At 48.9% G+C, this 19,091-nt stretch overlaps 1 protein-coding gene across 1 annotated transcript in view; it reads right to left on the bottom strand.

Moving 5' to 3' along the window:
* The window catches only part of C7H16orf89 (chromosome 7 C16orf89 homolog), a 98,284-nt gene extending 81,847 nt beyond the window's left edge, over positions 1-16,437 (bottom strand). Inside the window, exon 1 of the mRNA XM_075319725.1 lies at positions 16,266-16,437. Coding sequence (XP_075175840.1) covers positions 16,266-16,437 — 172 coding nt within the window. The remainder of the gene's footprint in view (positions 1-16,265) is intronic.
* Positions 16,438-19,091: the final 2,654 nt, after the last annotated feature.

Genomic DNA, 19,091 nt, shown 5'->3' on the forward strand with positions numbered 1-19,091 from the left:
CCGACCACCAACATTTATTGAACAGGAACTGAAAAAGATGAAAAAGGGGTAAAACAGAGTACAAGTATACTAACATATTTACATCGAAATATATTTGGTTTCTTCCCTTACGGGAGGCAGTTTTCTTAAACGTTGCACATTTAAAACCGGGACAGGATGGACCGGGTCCTTCTCACCTCACCCCCACCCAAAACAACCTGCCCCCTTGTGCCACCGCTAAGCAATAGTGCGCACCCCTTACCCAAGTCCAGGACAGGTCCGGGTGTTGTCCGTACGGACCGGGTAAAAAGTTCCTTACCCAGCAGTCTTTTTCAAGGGCCCCACGTCCAGGGGACCCCTGACCTGGAGGGTAGTTACCAGTTTTGCTAGTGACTGGGCCTCGGCTGACTCTACCGCAGGCCCTTCCCCCAACCAGACTCTCCAGAGACTGCAGCAGGTTGAGAAGGTTGGTCAATTGTAACATTTAAACTCCGCTGCCGGAATAGCCTCCTCCTGCAGTTTTCCCCTGGACCACCACCGGACAGCACGAGTCCCCAATGCCATCTTCGCTCACGGGTGGCACTGTCCAAAAGACTCCGTCTTCAGCTGCTGACGGTGCGGGTACGACTGCTCCTCCGGAACGGGCACCATCCTCAACCCGGGGCTCCGACTCCAGATGTCCTCTTCACTTAGAACTTGTAGGGGTGAAGACGTTCAACAAGAACGGAGCGCTGTATCATTTACCTTTTTAACTACCCTTCCACCCCCACCTGCAGTGCAGATGGCCTCCTCCAAGAACATGAGGACGTTCAACAAGAATCACAGTCCATAAACATCAAACTTGCAATTTCAACTTCAAACTTTAAAACTTGGGGTGAGCTCCTTTAAAACCGGGCATTCTCAGGGCACGCACCGGCAAAGTACCCAGGCTGTCTGCAGTATCTACAGATCGGTATTATCATACCCCCAGTGGCAGTCGGGGTTTCGTCCTCCGAGACAGACTTTGTATCACCCCCGGAGCCGCTGTCACCTGTGTCCTCCGACTCCGAGCCGGGCACCATTCCCGTTGTGGCTTGGCGGACTGCCGGAGCTGACATCCTCCCTGTGGCAGGCGGGCACCACCAGCTGCTACACAGGGAGTCACTACCAGAGCCCAGGGGTCCACCGCTCCTGCGACCAGAGGGGGAGCTGCTGCTTCCTCACCGACTGCTTCACTTGCGGGCGCCGCCGCTCCAGCGGTTGGCGCTGGGCCGGCACCAAGTTTAGGAGCGGACATCCTCCCGCTGCTCTCCCTTGGTCTTTTGTTGGCACTCCTCTTTTAGGCCTGTAAGTTTTGTTTTGCGAATTCCGGCCTCGCTTTCCGGCCGTGTTCACAGGGGGCGGGGCTTCGGCTTTCGCGCCATTTTGTCGTTGAAGAAGACGCTGAGCTGTAGTTTTTCGCGCCAAAATGGCGACCAAAATGGCGACTTCTGAAAATTTGGCAACGGATCACCGCTGACTGTCCAATACAAGGCGCACTTCCACAAGGTAAGTGGATGGGTAAGTATCCTGTTCGTGACGCCAAGTTTCGGGGTGTGCTGCCCCCGTGCCAGCAGCCGGTCGCACCTTCAGGGGTGGTGGCTCGACGGTCTCCGGACCCGGGGTCTCACGGACACGCCAAATAAAATGGGGGACGTAGATGTACGGGCTAAGTCGTAATAAGTTTGTGACACCACCCACGGTGTGTGGTGAGGTGGGATACCACCGCTGCTGTTACGGGGCACCCGGGGGAGATGTTGTGCAGCAAGTTGTTAACCCCTCCATGGGCAGGGATGGTGGCCCCGGGACCCGATGGCTCTAGTGCAGGGGAGATAACGACCGCAGGGGTGCTGGTGTACTCACTGTCAGTAAACACACACGAGTCTCTGGTAAACCAAGGTGATGGTGGCCGGTGCCGTGGCCGGTTGCGCTCTGGTCCCCCCACTCGGCTGGTGGTCTCCATCCTTTTCCTGCACCTTTTTGTGTGAATTAGAGTTATGAACTAAATGTGTTAATAAAGATTGCATTGAAAATTCTTATGTTCCTTAGTCCCTTCGGTATTCTATGTCTGGTTGTTGCGATCATGTGATCGATCCTGTGCTGAGTGCCGCTTGGTTGTTTTCCTGGGGGTTGCTATGCGACCCGCTTGCTCTCACTCGCGTCATCGCGTGCCTATGCGCATGCCCGATGACGCGACCGATGGTGATGTGTCGCTGGCTTCCGGTCGGGGTGCTTTCCGGCGGCGCTCTGGAATTAGGTACGGGAGCAATAATTATGATACACATGTGCACCGAACATATAAAATGGGTCCACCGCCTGCCTCCTTACCACTCCCTGAGGAAGTAGCAGTGTGAAACGTGCGTTGGAGTGAGAGGCGGGGAGGCTGGTTGTGCGATCCACCATGGCTACAGGTTTGCTAATTGTGTTCTAATGGGGCAGTTGGTTTTGCGGTTATAGTATTTTACTATTGAAAGGTCAATTTGTGACCGTATTAATGACCGCATTACTGTTTCATTTAAGGTATACTTTAACTGTTCCCCATATATATACATATATAAACATTACACCTTATGTCCATGCTGGGTTGCATAGCCTGGTTTCCCTGCCTTTGGGTCTTATGTAGGTTTTAATTGTATGTCAAATTTTATGTATGGTTTTAATAAATATTTACCATTAATAAAAAACTCCTTTTATATTGGCTTTATTTATTATTGGGATATTTTGGTGTAATAATGGTGGCCTCGGGACCTGGTGGCTCTGGTGCAGGGGAGATGACGACCGCAGGGGTGCTGGTGTACTCACTGTCAATAAACACACACGAGTCTCTGGTAAACCAAGGTGATGGTGGCCGGTGCCGCGGCCGGATGTGCTCTGGTCCCCCCACTCAGCTGGTGGTCTCTATCCTTTTCCTGCACCTTTTTGTGTGAATTAAACTTCCTAGCTTGAAACTCAGGAGTCCGCTCCGGGCTGGATGTGACCTAAGGAGCCATGTCCGCAGAAGCTGGCCCATGGGATCTATGGGCCCTGGCGGTGACCTCTTATCCCTAATCAGTGGGTTTCAGTCTTCTATGAGGGACTTTGGGTGGAACAGGACCTCTATTCCTGGCCTCAATCGGATAACTAACCAGTTCCAGTAGGTTTTGGTTCCTGGCGTCAAGGTTCGAGTACCCCCCTTTGTGCTACGGTTTCCGGGTTGGTTCCTCGTGTCGGTACCGGCGGGCTCCTATCCTGGCCCAGTCCACCTCGGTTCCACCGAGCCGTCTTCCCGTCTCCTGCTGACGGAGACCACTGTCTGCCTCCTAGCCAGTGGCACCAGGGCTCCTACCCTGGTACCTATCAGTCAGCTTCAGGCCTGACACACAGGCCTGACTTCCACTCCACACTGATCTCTAAAGCTTTCTTCTCCTTTTCCCGCCCTCGGGCTGTCTAAACCTTTGGGTGGGCGTGTTCCAACCGCCTGGTCATGCCCACTGGTGTGTCTTTCTTTCCCTAAGGGGGATGACTAGGATTTAATGGTTGGCTGTGTGTTTCCTAATGAGGGAAGGTGTTATGCGGGGGCCTATCTTTGACCACCTGGTTTTGCCAGGGCGTCACATTAAATCACTCAGTGCATTACAAGTCCGCTGCTGAAACTATCTATGCCGGCTGCTCTCTCTCTCTCTCTCTCTCTCTCTCTCTCTCTCTCTCTCTCTCTCTCTCTCTCTCTCTCTCTCTCTCTCTCTCTCTCTCCATAAATATCGGGTATCCAAGACCGATGTTTACCTTGGTTACCAGCGTCTGCAGCTGTCAGAAGCCTCCTCCCAGTCTAGTTCCCCTCACTCCCGATCACATGACTCCAATGCCCGCCCCTAAACATCCAGTGCAGGATCCTGCAAAATAACATATGCGTTTGCATACGTTATTTGCTGTAAAAGCAGGATCCGTACATCCGCTAAAAAAACGTTTTCAGCGGATGTTAAAAAGACGTAGTGTGAAACCAGCCTTACTTGTAGCGTTTTTGAGCTGCGTCCAAATACTGTTTTTCACTGGATCCTGACTATACTGCACGCAAATGCAAGTGAACGCTGGCATGCTGATAGACAGGATCCTGCTTGCTCTACTGAGCATGCCCAGAAACCAGCCTGGCGTGATCAGTCTCTCTCTCCCCCTCCTTCTCTCCCCCTCCCTCTCTCTCTCCCCTCCCTCTCTCTCCTCTCTCTCTGCCCTGTCTGAGAGCGGGGGACGCTCGTAACCAAGGTAAATATTGGGTAACTAAGCAAAGCACTTTGCTTAGTTACCCGATGTTTACCTTGGTTACGTGTGCAGGGAGCAGGCAGCCCGGCTTCTAGTAGCTGTGGACGCTCGCAACCAAGGTAAATATTGGGTATCCAAGCAAAGCACTTCACTTAGTTAGCCGATGTTTACCTTGGTTACCAGCGTCCGCAGCTTCCAGATGCCGACTCCCAGTCTATCACGTTCAGTTCCCCTCACTCCCAATCACATGACTCCAATGCCCGCCCATAAACTTCAAGTGACAGGATCCTGCAAAATAACACATGCGTTTTTCTTTGTAAAAAAAAGGATCAACTTTTACAGCAAAAAAACGTTCATGACGCATGTTAAAAAAACGTAGTGTGAAAACAGCCTTCTACAAATTCCTACAGAGTCCAGCCATGCCTCCCAATGCCTAGATGGAGAGACTCCAGGAGGATTCAATAGAGCTGGGTGTGCTGAAAGGCACCTCAGCAAAAGACCTGCCACTAGAGGGAGCAAAGCGGAGAACACAGTGAGCAGGACGGTACTGAGACTGCGTGCGAGACACCGGCGTGACAGTACACCAACATTATGTCCCCTCCAATTTTGGCCTGACAAACTGAAAGCACTTCAAAGGACAGTCAGGAGCACAGACAGCGGAAAACCAAGACTAAATAAAATTACTGACACCAGTAAACCAGAAATATCTAACTGGTATTGGCAGGCAGAGAGCAAAAGGATTCCTGGAGCAAATTAAAGTTTGGCAACCCCAAAAGCTGCACACAGCCAGATAGATCTTTTGGAAACCAAACACGGACCGAGACAGAAGGTAACCAAGACCAGGTATGGGAAGCAAGCAAGACACCGATGACCCTAGTCATTACAGACCAGAAGTTATAGGCATACGAGACTTCCAGACCCCAGGAGATGTCCTGCACACCACAGCCAGGCTCAGACACGGGGCTCATATACGAGGCTCATTCAAAACAAACAAAGTCAAATGAACATGTCAGCAGGATCCATATTCTGACCTTACTGTAAAGGCGGATAGGATGTGGTGGACTAGGGGATCTGAGCTTACCCTGTCTGGAAGGGGTGTAACAAAGTGACTACCTGATCTTCACTAGAACCACCGTTGGTGTGGTTAAACGTGAGCAATAGCAGTGATGGACATATCGTCGGTGCAGCTGGTGCAGCAGCACAGAGACCCAGAGGTTCAGGGGGCCCTTGCTGGCCGGTCAGCAATGAGGGCAATCTGACCTATTGTCCGGAGCTCCAGGCTCTGGGGGACCCTGGCCAGATTGCCTTAATCACATGCAGCGTGTCAGGCAGGGAGCGATCCTGCAGCTCCGCACAGTGTAGGTAGCGGAACACAGAAATCTGTTGTCTGTTCCCTGCCCGACGCTTTCTCTGTGACATACACGCGCACCCTGATGTCGTCAGTATGGCGTGCGAGCGTGTGTCATTAGAAAAGTTCCCAGCAAGAAAAGACACAGCACGGTGGGGGCCCGTACAAGAGAAACAGCAGCGGGGGCCCATACAAAAGAAGAAGCAGCTCAACGGGGGCCCGTACGGGAGGCCTGAGGAGGGAACAATAAGGAGGGAGAGGTGAGTGGTGACATAACCTGAGAAGGGGACAATGAGGAGGGGGGTGTGAGTGGTGACTAATATTGGGGGTGTAGTAATGTAGGACATTACAGGAGTAGTATATGGGGAAGTAGTGATGTAGTATACAGTATTACAGGTGTAGTATATGGGTTTGTTGTGATGTAGTATATTACAGGTGTAATATATGAGGAGTGTAGTGATGTAGTATATTACAGGCGTAGTATATGGGGGTGTAGTGGCATAGTATAAGGGGGCAGGGCCGGCTCCAGGTTTTTGTGGGCCCTGGGTGAAAGAGTTTCAGTGGGCCCCATCCACACATAGACACGCACATACAGTATATTTAAAGAGAAATTCACAAAAATACATATAAACAGACATAAATCTAGACACAGTCATATACACTGACCTACATAGATACACATCAAACATGCACACACAGACACATTAGAGATATTTCTAATATTGGGAAGCTGGCAACAATCTCATTCACCTCCCCGCTTGTCTCCATCCAGCTCCTCCTGGGCATGTGTCTGTGCCATGCTGATTGCTGGCCATCACTAACAGACATGGCCGCCATAGAGCACACTAACACCGATGTATATACACATCACAAGAGAGGCTGGGGACATACACATTACTGGGGGGCATACATATTACTGAGGAAAGGGGTATACAGCTCTAGAGGGGAGCAGTGGCTCTGGGGTGGGGGGACAAACAGTTCTGAGGTGGGGGGTTACATGCAGCTCTGGGGGTAAACAGCACTGGGGTGGAGGGGACATACAACTCCTGGGGTATAGTAGTATGCAGCCCCCATATTCCTCCATATAGTGTTATGAAGCCCCCCCCATAGTCCTCCATATAGTATTATGTAGACCCATGTAGCATTATGTAGCCCCCATATTGCACTATGCAGCCCCCATATGACATTAAGCAGTCCCCATATAGCCCAGTGCAGACCCAGATAGTGTGGTGCCTGTTCAGGCACCACTGAGTATTGCACCCATGCCTGGGTCAGTACAAAACAGGTAATCCTGATGGCTGATTAGGGTGTGGAAACACAGACACTTAGTAACCAGGACACACACACAGCTTAGAGGGGACCCCTGGGAAGTCCCAGGGAGGGGGCGTAGCCCTCGCATCCCAGCTAGTGGTGGGTTGTGGGCAGGGCCGGCTCCAGGTTTTTGTGGGCCCCGGGCGGAAGAGTCTCAGTGGCCCCATCCACACGCAGACACGCACATACAGACACGCACACACACTTAATGGCATACGCACATATACATATTTGAAGACAAACTCACAAAAATACATCTAAACAGACAAATCTATAGTCATATACACTGACATACATAGATACACATCATACATGCATACAGATACATACCCGCTTGTCTCCATCCAGCTCCTCCTAGACATGTGGCTGTGCTGCATGATGGTCCTCACTAACAGACATAGCCGCGGCAAGGGCACACTGACACTGCTGTATATACATCACAGAAGGGGCAGAGGGTATAGACATTACTGGGGTGGGTTGCACATATGGCTCTGGGGGGCTGCACACATGGCTATGGGGGGCCGCACGCACAGCTCGCCTCTGATCCATACATACATATTCACACAGCTCTACTACACACACCCCTTGATAGCACTGTTGCACACATCTCTGCTGCATATGTACAGACACAAACACACACAGCTCTGCTGCATATATGCACATCACTGCTGACCGAAGACTATATATACACACAGCTTTGCTGCACACATCTCTGCTACGCTGCCCAAACGGCACAGTCATAAAGCTCTGCTGCCCAGAGTAAATACACACTCTGCTGCCCAAAGAGTATATATACACACAGCTCTACTGCACACATACACACACAGCTCTGCTGCAGACACATACTTGGCTCTGCTTCACCCGGACACACACTCGGCTCTGCTTCACCCGGGCATCCACTCGGCTCTGCTTCACCCGGACACACACTCGGCTCCTCCTGCACCCTGACTCCCACTTGGCTCTGCTTCACCCAGACACACACTCTGCTCTGCTTCACCCGGACACCCACTCGGCCCTGCTTCACCCAGACACACACTTGGCTCTCCTGCACCCAGACACACACTCGGCTCTCCTGCACCCAGACACACACTCGGCTCTCCTGCACCCAGACACACACTCGGCTCTGCTTCACCCACACACACACACACTCGGCTCTGCTTCACCCAGACACCCACTCGGTTCTGCTTCACCCAGACACACACTCGGCTCTGCTTCACCCAGACACCCACTCGGCTCTGTTTCACCCAGACACCCACTAGGCTCTGCTTCACCCAGACACCCACTCGGCTCTCCTGCACCCAGACACACACTCGGCTCTGCTTCACCCACACACACACACACTCGGCTCTGCTTCACCCAGACACCCACTCGGCTCTGCTTCACCCAGACACACACTCGGCTCTGCTTCACCCAGACACCCACTCGGCTCTGCTTCAGCCGGACACCCACTCGGCTCTGCTTCACCCGGACACCCACTCGGCTCTGCTTCACCCAGACACCCACTCGGCTCTGCTTCACCCAGACACCCACTCGGCTCTGCTTCACCCGGACACCCACTCGGCACTGCTTCACCCGGACACCCACTCGGCTCTGCTTCACCCAGACACCCACTCGGCTCTGCTTCACCCAGACACCCACTCGGCTCTGCTTCACCCAGACACCCACTCGACTCTGCTTCACCCGGACACCCACTCGGCTCTGCTTCACCCAGACACCCACTCGGCTCTCCTGCACCCAGACACACACTCGGCTCTGCTTCACCCACACACACACTCGGCTCTGCTTCACCCAGACACCCACTCGGCTCTGCTTCACCCGGACGCTCGGCTCTGCTTCACCCGGGCACTCGGCTCTGCTTCACCCGGACACCCACTCGGCTCTGCTCTGCTTCACTCGGACACCCACTCGGCTCTGCTTCACCCGGACACCTACTCGGCTCTGCTTCACCCAGACACACACTTACTGTTGTAGTTATCTCCTTTTAATGCAAGGGGTTTTAGATTATGATGGGACATGATCTGAGACATGTGCAAACGCGGCTCTGGGGGCCCCACACACTTGGCTCTGAGGGGCCCGAACACACAGCTTTGGGGGACAGCACATAGTTGGGGGCCAGGACATACATCTCTGGGGGGGAGGGGGAGCCAGGATATACATCTCCTGGGGGGAAAAAGCCCATGCAGCTCACTGGGGCCCATAAATCGGGGACGGGGAGAGTTGTAGAACATACCCCTCAAATCACTGTGGAGAGGGGGCCCACACAGCGCTGGAGGGCAGCGTTGTGCTGGGGGTCGCTGGCTGGCACTGTTCCTTGTCTTCATCTGTGGGACACTGACTGGAGCAGGACGCTGCGCGATAGCTCCGCCCACAGATGAAGTTCAGACAAGGAGTTTACAGGGAACACTCTGGACAGCGTGCCTTAAAGGGATAGCACCCGCAGTTTCCTGCAGAGGACTGCGGTTCCCAGAACTCGCGAATGGGCCCCCCCGGCTGTCCAGGGCCCCGGCATTTGCCCGGGTATGCCGGGTGGTGACGCCGCCCATGGTTGTGGGACTGGAAGCTACAGAATGTGCAGTGGCAGTCAGAGGAGAGGAGTGGAGCAGCCGATTCTGAAGTGTAGAGCAGAGGAGCAGGACACAGTCAGACCCTGCACCTGTAGTGGCTGTTGACGGGGGAGAGCAGCTACCCAGTGGTGTTGCCTGAAATCCACCTAGTGAAGAGGTGGCTGAGTAAGGAGACTACCAGTAGACCAGGCCCGCACGGGGAAACAGGTCCCTAGAGCAGGAACTCATTTACTCGGCCTGCTAAAACTGCTGGTGAGGGTACTGGATGTACCTCACCGAACCACACAGAGTCCGCAGCATCAGCAGCAACGAGGGGGCCCATAAGAAGGATTGAGCCTGGAGCCATCTTAACCTTGGTCCACGCTGCCAGCAAACGGGCCAGAAAGGGGAGAACGGCAGTTGTTACTTCCCTGGGTGATCCCCGCAGTACTACAAGTAAGGAGTCACCCCAAACAAGAAGGGCTAGGAAGGTGAGTCAGCAGTCACCCCTACATCAGCCGAAGGGATACCTGGTTCCACCTGGTTCATCAGAGCATCACCCGGGTTTTCTCACTGTACCATCAGAAAAGTGAGTAAAAACACTGAAAGACATTGCTGCCTGTGTGTGAGTTCTTCTGCGACCTGTGGTACTACACACTTACACTGGGCCCAGGGGCCAGCCCCACTCTCGGGAGGCCACAACAACTGACTGCATTTACCATCAGCCCCAGGCGCTCCCTAAACTGCAGTAGCGGTCACACCCTGATCGCAATTACCGAGAGTGGCGTCACGATTCCTATTGAAGTTAACCTGACCTACCTGTGGCCAGAAGATTCCCAGCACGGGAAGTCCCTGAAGACCCTGAGGCGACCTGAAGGTAAAGGGGCTTCACAATAGCACTAGGCACCTTCATGTAGTATACAGCCCCATATAGCACAGTACAGACCCAGATAGCATTAGGCACCCTCATATAGTGCACAGCCCCTATATAGTACAGTGCATACCCAGATAGCATTAGGCACCTTCATTTAGTATGCAGCGCCATATAGCACAGTACAGACCTAGATATCATTATGCACCTTCATGTAGTATACAGCCCGTATATAGCACAGTACAGACCCAGATAGCATTAGGCACCTTCATGCAGTATACAGCCTAGTATACAGCCTGTATATAGCCCAGTACATACCCAGATAGCATTAGGCACCTTCATGTAGTATACAGCCTGCATATACCACAGTGCAGACCCAGATATCATTAGGCACCGTCATGTAGTATTCAGCCTGTATATAGCACAGTACAGACCCAGATAGTATTAGGCACCTTCATGTAGTATACAGCCCCATATAGCACAGTACAGACCAAGATAGCATTAGGCACTATCATCTAGTATACAGCCCCATATAGCACAGTACAGATCCAGATAGTATTAGGCATCCTCATGTAGTACACAGCCCCTATATAACACAGTGCAGATCCAGATAGCATTAGGCACCTTCATGTAGTATACAGCCCGTATATTGCACAGTGCAGACCCAGATAGCATTAGGCACCCTCATGTAGTGCACAGCCCCTATATAGCACAGTGCAGAGCTAGATAGTATTAGGCACCTTCATGTAGTATACAGCCCCATATAGCACAGTGCAGACCCAGATAGCATTAGGCACCCTCATGTAGAATACAGCCCATATATAGCATAGTGCAGACCCAGATAGAATTAGGCACCTTAATGTAGTATACAGCCCATATATAGCACAGTACAGACCCAGATAGCATTAGGCACCATCATGTAGTATACAGCCCTTTATAGCACAGTGCATATCCAAATAGCATTAGGCACCTTCATGTAGTATACAGCCTTTATAGCACAGTGCAGAGCCAGATAGCATTAGGCACCTTCATGTAGTATACAGCGCCCATGGTCATCTGGCCACAGTGATGAAATACATACTCACTTCTCCTCGTTCCCCCGCTGCTCCGGTCTCCTCAGCGTGTCCACTGCTGTCGCTCGTTCTGACCTCACTGCAGGTGCACAGCGATGACGTCACCGTGCTCCGCTGCAGTCCTGTCAGAGCACCGACACTCACAACGGGGAGAATGAAAAGAGAGGGAGCGCGCTGCTCCCTCTCTCATCATTGCTTTCAATTGTATCAGCAACTGCGATGCCGATACAATGGAAAGCACAATCCTCAGCTGGGGGGAGGCTGGTGACAGCGCAGGCACTGGGCCCCCTGAGTAGCGGTGACTTGTACTGCTGTGACGCCCTGGGCAAGCCAGGGGTCACAGGTCATTACACCACCACACCCCACATCCCAGTAGGAACACCAAAGCTAACCAGAAATCCTTGTTGCCTTCCTCCAGAGGCTGATGTTCACACCAGGGGGTGGGCCAGGCGGTTGGCTCCGCCCACCGAGGAGGACACAGCTCTGGAGGCGGGAGAAACCAGGCAGATAGAGTTTGGAGGAGGAAGTGGAAGGAGTAAAAGTCAGCTCAGGGGAGAGCTTGAGTAAACAGCTAAGATGAGCTAAGGAAGTGAAAGTGGAAGTAGAAGTGGAAGTGGTAAAGGAGGAGTAGGAGAAACTGAAGGAAGGTGAAAGGTGACAGAAAGGAAGCCTGAAGTAGTCCAGCTGTGTGCAGGACAGAGTCAGCAAGGTCAGCAACGGCGGTGACTGTCTGGAGGGGGACCGTTTGGAAGTTCCTGGAAGGACCGCGGACGGGTAGTGGCCCGGCGGTCTGGAGCAGTGTACCAAAGGACAGTCAGCACCAGGGCAGGGGCCTCTCGGACCCCGGCAAGGCTAGGAGTCGCCATAATTTGCCAAATCCGTCAGTGAAAGGGACGTAGATCCCCCAACAGCCAAGTCCCGATTGAAGGCAACAGCCCAACCAGAGTAGGAGAGACACCGCCACCGCCAACGCACCAGTTTCTCAGGGCCAGCGCCTGCGGGCAAAGAGTAGAGCTCCTCCGGTCCAGCTTGAAGCCGGGGAGCGGGTTACCGGTGGGAACCCATCGCTACCAACACAGAAACAAAGGTGCAAGGAAAAGGGACATCACCATCACCTACTGGGAGAGCAAGTGCAGCCGTCCGTGGGAACCGTCTTTCCAGCCGTGTGGTTTACCGTAAAACTGTGTCAACGTCTCAGGCTGAGTGAGTACCACAGTGCCGCAAGGCACAGCGCTGCCCCCGCGTCCCTGCGCCCACCAGGCCCTGCATCTCCCATCTCATCACCGGGCCCCGGGATCACCAACCCCTACCCATGGAGGGGCAACACAACACCTGGCTGCTCCGCATCACCATCCCTGGGATCCCCATATTGAGCAGCGGTGGTGAAATCACCACACCCGTGGGTGGCGTCACGGACAATCAACAATCCCCACACCCAACAACCCCCTTTCACTCACGGGCGAGGAGTGCCGCTCGAGAACCCCCGGGATCTGGCCCACAGCTCGAGCCACCACTGAGCAGCAACCGCCGGACCCGAGCAGAAGGGGTGAGCGTAGTGTGCTGACACCCTCCTCCCCGCCCGCGACACTGCCACTGCGAGTGGGCCCCCGGCAGCCCAGGGCCACGGCATACTACACTTTAATTGCATCTCAGTTGTTTGATTTGAATAAAAAAATAGTGGCAAGCAGCGCGCAAATTCCAAAGATTCTGTCACTGTCCGAATATTTCTGGAACTAAAGGCCGCTTTACACGCTGCGATCTCACTAGCGAGATCGCTAGCAAGCGTACCAGCCCCCGTCGTTTGTGCGTCACGGGCAAATCGCTGCCCGTGGCGCACAACATCACTTACACCAATCACACATACTCACCTGCCTAGCGAGGTCGCTGTTGCCGGCACACCGCCTCCTTTCTAAGGGGGTGGTTTGTTCGGCGTCACAGCGGCATCACTAAGCGGCCGCCCTATAGAAGCGGAGGGGCAGAGATGAGCGGGAAGTAACATCCCGCCCATCTCCTTCCTTCCTCATTGCCGGCGACTGCAGGGACAGTGATGTTCCTCGTTCCTGCGGTGTCACACATAGCGATGTGTGCTGCCTCAGAAATGACGAACAACCTGCGTGCAAAAGCAGCAACGATAATCGGGAATAGAGCACCGTGTCAACGATCAATGATAAGGTGAGTATTTTTGATCGTTAGCGGTCGCTCGTATGTTTCACACGCAACGACGTCGCTAACGAGGCCGGATGTGCGTCACGAATTCTGTGACCCCAACAACATCTCGTTAGCGATGTCGCAGCGTGTAAAGCGGCCTTAACTGTATATAATTTTTTAGGTTTTACTATCACAAACTAAAAAACACATTTCTACAAGAAATATTTCTATTTTTGCATTGCCATTTTTTGAGAGCTATAATTTTTTTTTTTTATTTTTCCTCCAATAGATTTGTTTTTTCTAAGATAAATTTAAATTTCTATTGGTATCCATTGGGGCACATAATATTCTTAATTGCTTTCCATTATGATTTTTGGGAAGCAGAATGATCAAGAACAGTATTTCAAGATAAATATTATGTGGCAGAAAATAGTAACAGATTATCGAGGATGTGATAGTAAAAATCTTATTATTTTCTCTTCACCGCCCAATAGTATAACATTTTGACAAATCTGTGGTATTAATATGCTCACTGCACCCCTACATTAATTCTATGAGGTAAGTAATTTGTAAAATGGTATCACTTCTGGGGGGGGTCTTCTTTTCTGGCATGTCAGGGGCTCTACCAATGGGACATGACACCCCCAAACCATCCCAACTAAATCTGAACTGCAATATGATGCCACATGACCACATATCGAGTATTGGTGAACTCAAGACAAATTGTGCAACAAATTGTATCGTCGACTTTCTCCCATTACCCTTTTGAAACTTAAAACTATGGGACCCAAGCAATATTTTAGTGGAAAAAGTCATATTTTTTTTGTTTTCACAGCCCAATGTTATACAATTCAGTCAATCACCCGAGGGTTAGAGTTGTTCATTATAACCCAGAATGAATTACTGAGAGGTGTACTTTCCAGAACGGGTTCATTTGTGGTGTGTGTCTGCTGTTTTGGCATGTCAGACCATCTTCAAATGTGACATGGCGTCTGCAATCGATTGCAGAAAAAAAGGTGCTCCTTCCTTTCTGAGCCCTGTCAGGTGCCCAAACAGTAGTTTTCCATTATACATTGGGCATTGATGCATTCAGAAGAAATTGCACAACAAATTGTATAGTGCATTTTCTCCTGTGACCCTTGTGAAAATACAAAATTTGGTGCTAAAACAACATTTTTGTGGGGAAAAATGTGATTTTTTTTATTTTCATGACTGTACAATATAAAATTTTGTGAAGCACCTTGGGGTTCAACATGCTCACCTCACATATAGACAAGTTCCTTGAGGGATCTAGTTTCCAAAATGAAGTCTCTAGTGGGGAGGTTTCCCATGTTTAGGCATATCTAGGGCTTTCCAAACGCGACATAGCGTCCATTAACATTAAAAGTCAAATGGTGCTCCTTCCCTTCAAAGCCCTGCCATGCGCCCAAACATTAGGTTTCCAAACATATGGAATATCACTGTACTCAGGAGAAATGCACAACAAATTGTATGGTCCAGCTTTTCCTGTTACTCTTGTGAAAATGAAAAAATGTTGGGTTAAACAACATTTTTGTGATAAAATATATTTTTTTATTTTCATGGCTCAATGTTTTAAATTCCGTGACGCACCTGTGCATTCAAGGTAATTCATCACATCTTTGGATACATTTTGGTGGGTAATTTCCAAAATAGGGTGATTTGTGCGGAGTTTCAACTATTTAGGCACATCAGGGGCTCAGCAAATGCTACACGGCGTCCGCTATGTATTCCATCCACTTTCACACTCCAACAGTCAAATAGCACTCCTTCCCTTTCAAGTTCGTCTGTGCGCCCAAACAGTAGTTATCCACCACATATGGGATATCAGTGTACTCAAGAGAAATTGTACAACAAATTGTCTGGTACATTTTCTTTTGTTACCCTTCTGAAAATAAAAAAAATTGATTGGGGCTAAATTAACATTTATATGGGAAAAAGTAATATTTTCATTTTTTCCTTCCACATTGCTTTAGTTCCTGTGAAGCACCTGAAGGGTTATTAAACTTTTTGGATGTGGTTTTGACCATATTGAGTGATGCAGTTTTAAAATGGTGTCACGTTTAGCCTCTCAAAGTCATTTCAAATATGATGTGGCCCCTAAAAAGATGGTTTTGGAAATTTTGTTGAAAAATGGGAAATTGCCGATAAATTTGTAACCCTTTAACCAATTATGTTTCAAAAATGGTTCTGCTGTAAAGTAGATGTGTGGGAAATATTTTTTATCAACTATTTTGTGTGACATACCTTTCTGGTTTTAAGGTATAGAAATTCAAAGTTTGAAATTTGCAAAATTTACACAATTTTCACCAAATTTCTGATATTTTCATAAAAATCGCAAAAAAAAAAAAAAGGTCAGGGTGAAGGGGTTAAAAAATAATATTTGAGGGTTTAAACAAATGTATAAGACACAGATCATATATTACTATTAATGGCTCTAGAAACGTTTACATCATCATATTAAATAGCATACAGAAATAATTTTGTATAACTCTTTATCATGTCCGGTCACACTAGACTACAGCAGTATAGTGTTACAATGAGTAGGAACTGCTAAAAAATAACTATAAAAATATGTTTAATTACAATGTAGCAATGTTCTGAGTGCAAGACATTCGGCTTTATGCAAAGGTTAAATAGTATAGCAGGAAAGGAAAAAAAATATTATTTACAAGAAAAGTTTTCTATAAAGTGGAGTTAGTTATATAAATTCTATACTGTACCTAATAAGATCCTGAAGCCAGTCACACCATCTAGATTGAATTCCTCATATTCATTCTTGAGAAGTAGTACAGATTTCCAAATGGCTGATATAGCCCTTCTTACAACAGTCTCATTATTTGTCATACAAGGAGTGAATAATGCTAAAGGAATAAGCAAAAGTAGAAGCCGCATTGTCAACAGAACCGTACCGGCAGCTGCCTTCCACAAATAGTAGTGGTGTGAGTCTCTTCTTCCTCAATAGCTCCGATCTGTGTGTAGGGTGTAGCTAAACTTATGTTTTGCTTGTGGGAGGGAGTTCTCTAATGGCTTATTAACCTTATATTATAGAGCAGAGATGCACAGGAGTCAATGGACCTACTCAAGCACGCACCAACTAGTACAACATCAATATTGTTAGGTATGACAACAAGCCATTAGTATGAGCACCTATGTGAATCAAAGATCAGGCAAATTAGGAGGTAGGGTAAGTGCTTACAATGTCTTTTTCAGGTGGGCAAACTCGACAGGTTTCTTATGAGGAAGATGCCTTTTTTTCCTGAATAGAGATGAGTGAATCCGAACAGTAAAGTTCGATGATCGTAATGTACACGGACTTTACAAAAAAAAATCAGTGTTTGTGTTTGCAGTTCGCATGCTTTACGTATCCAAACCACCTGTGCTAGGGTACGCACGGCGCTTGACCCAGTGTGAGCCACTTCCAGTGTGTGAAAATTTCGAAGTGGGGGTAATAACAGTGTTATCAGCAGTGGCAGAGTACAATGGACCCTGGTGTTAAATTTGGACATACCCCCCTCCCCCGCATGTTAGTCAGATGAAGCCTACATGAAAAACTCCACACACAAATAAATAAAATCATTTGTATTTTTATTAAATTCTTAAAATAAAAACACTTAAAAAGGGAGAAGAGGACACCAGATCAAAAAGGTCCAAGCGATAACAAAATATAAAATACAATCAATATTCCATGGAAAAATAGATAAATATGGTTACATAAAATGCAAACGCATATAACAACCAAGTGCCAGTAAAGCGTAATATTACAAGGTAAAAGATAAATACAATATGAGGCTTTAACTTGTGCACTAAGTGGCAAAGAGCACCATAGATAGTAAAAAATGGAACAAATAAAGTGCAATGCATATGATTCACAACCAGGTGGCAGTGGAGAATGAGAAAAAATTATGAAAGTGTAATAGCTTCAAAAGCCACTAGGTGGCATAGAAACGCCTATTAGGGTAAAAGTTTAAATATAAAGTGTAAAGTGCATATTCTCACACGGCCACAAGGTGGCAATGTAACCATACAAAAAAAAGTCCTGGTCAGAAGAACCAGAGACTTAAGTATATTGTGTCTTGTTCAGCAAAAGGACGCTGTACAAACAAGTAATTACTGACCAGGGAGGATGCAAGAGGGAACATCAGATAAAGTAACCACATGGAAGATAAAGAGTGTATGTATATTTACCGCAAGGACAGCCCTTGACACGTGTTTCGCTGTTGCTTCCTCAGAAGGGGTGTGGTGTGAACTCCCTTACTTGTTCAGTGTTGGTATATGTTAGTCAGATGTATGGGCCCCTGCAGCATTCTAAATCCTATAAAGAAATACAAATTGCCCCCGTCCGCCTTCTTTCTGTAGTAATGTTCCCCATCCTGGTAAATATGTCTCCCATCCTAGTATATATGTCTCCCATCCTAGTATATATGTCTCCCATCTTGATATATATGTCCTCATCCTGTTATACATGGTCCCCATCCAGGTACTGTATATATGGTCCCCATTCTAGCATATATGTTAGACATTCTCGTATATATAATTCACCTACTGGTATATGTATCCCATCATCGTATATATGTATCCCATCCTGAGCCAATCCTGATATATATGATCTCATCCTGGGCCCACCCTGGTGAAAATGTTGCTTATTCTGGTCCCATTCTAGTATTCATGGTCTCCATCCTGGTATTTATGCATCCAAATCGGGTATATATGTCCCCATCCTGTTATAAATGGTTCCCATCCTGAACTGGATATATATGACATCATCCTGGGCCCATCCTGATAAAAGAGACACTCATCCGGGTCCCATCCTTGTATACATGGTCCCCATCCTGGTTTATATGTACCCCATCCTGGTATACACTGTATATGTCCTCATCCTAGTATATAGGTCCCCCATCATCTTATATATGTCTCTCAACATATATGTTCCCCATCTTGGAATATACTGTGTGTTCCCCATCCTGGAATATACTGTGTGTTCCCCATCCTGGAGTATATGTCCTCATCCTGGGCCCCATCCTGATATACATGGTCTATATTCTAGTATATGTATTACCCATTCTGGTATATATGGTCCTCATCCTGGTATATATGGTCCCCATCCTGGTACATATGGTCTTCTACCTGGTATATATGGTCTTCATCCTGGTATATATGTCCCCATCCAGGTATACATGGCCACATCCTGGTATACATGGTCTTTATCCTGAAGAAGAGGGGAGCCAGCACTGCTCATGAATGGCATGCAACAATGAAAAAATAAAAAGTGTAAAATTCACAAATTCATTCCTACTGTAACAATTCAATGAGATTTTTTGCAAATTATTGATCAATGATTTGAGCCCCACTGCCCCGTCACGGCAAATCTCTATAGGGGGGTCCCTACACTATGTTATAAATTAATATTGTACCATAAGGTCTCATATAATGATTTGTACAGGACCATATAAGAACACCACTTACCGGGGGAATGTCAGAACCGCTCCCATGCTGCAAGGACTGACAACTGCGAATAAAGGCAGCCCAGGTGCCAGTGTGTGTGGTAG

This window comes from Anomaloglossus baeobatrachus, chromosome 7 (genome assembly GCF_048569485.1).
Source record: "Anomaloglossus baeobatrachus isolate aAnoBae1 chromosome 7, aAnoBae1.hap1, whole genome shotgun sequence".
NCBI lineage: Eukaryota > Metazoa > Chordata > Amphibia > Anura > Aromobatidae > Anomaloglossus > Anomaloglossus baeobatrachus.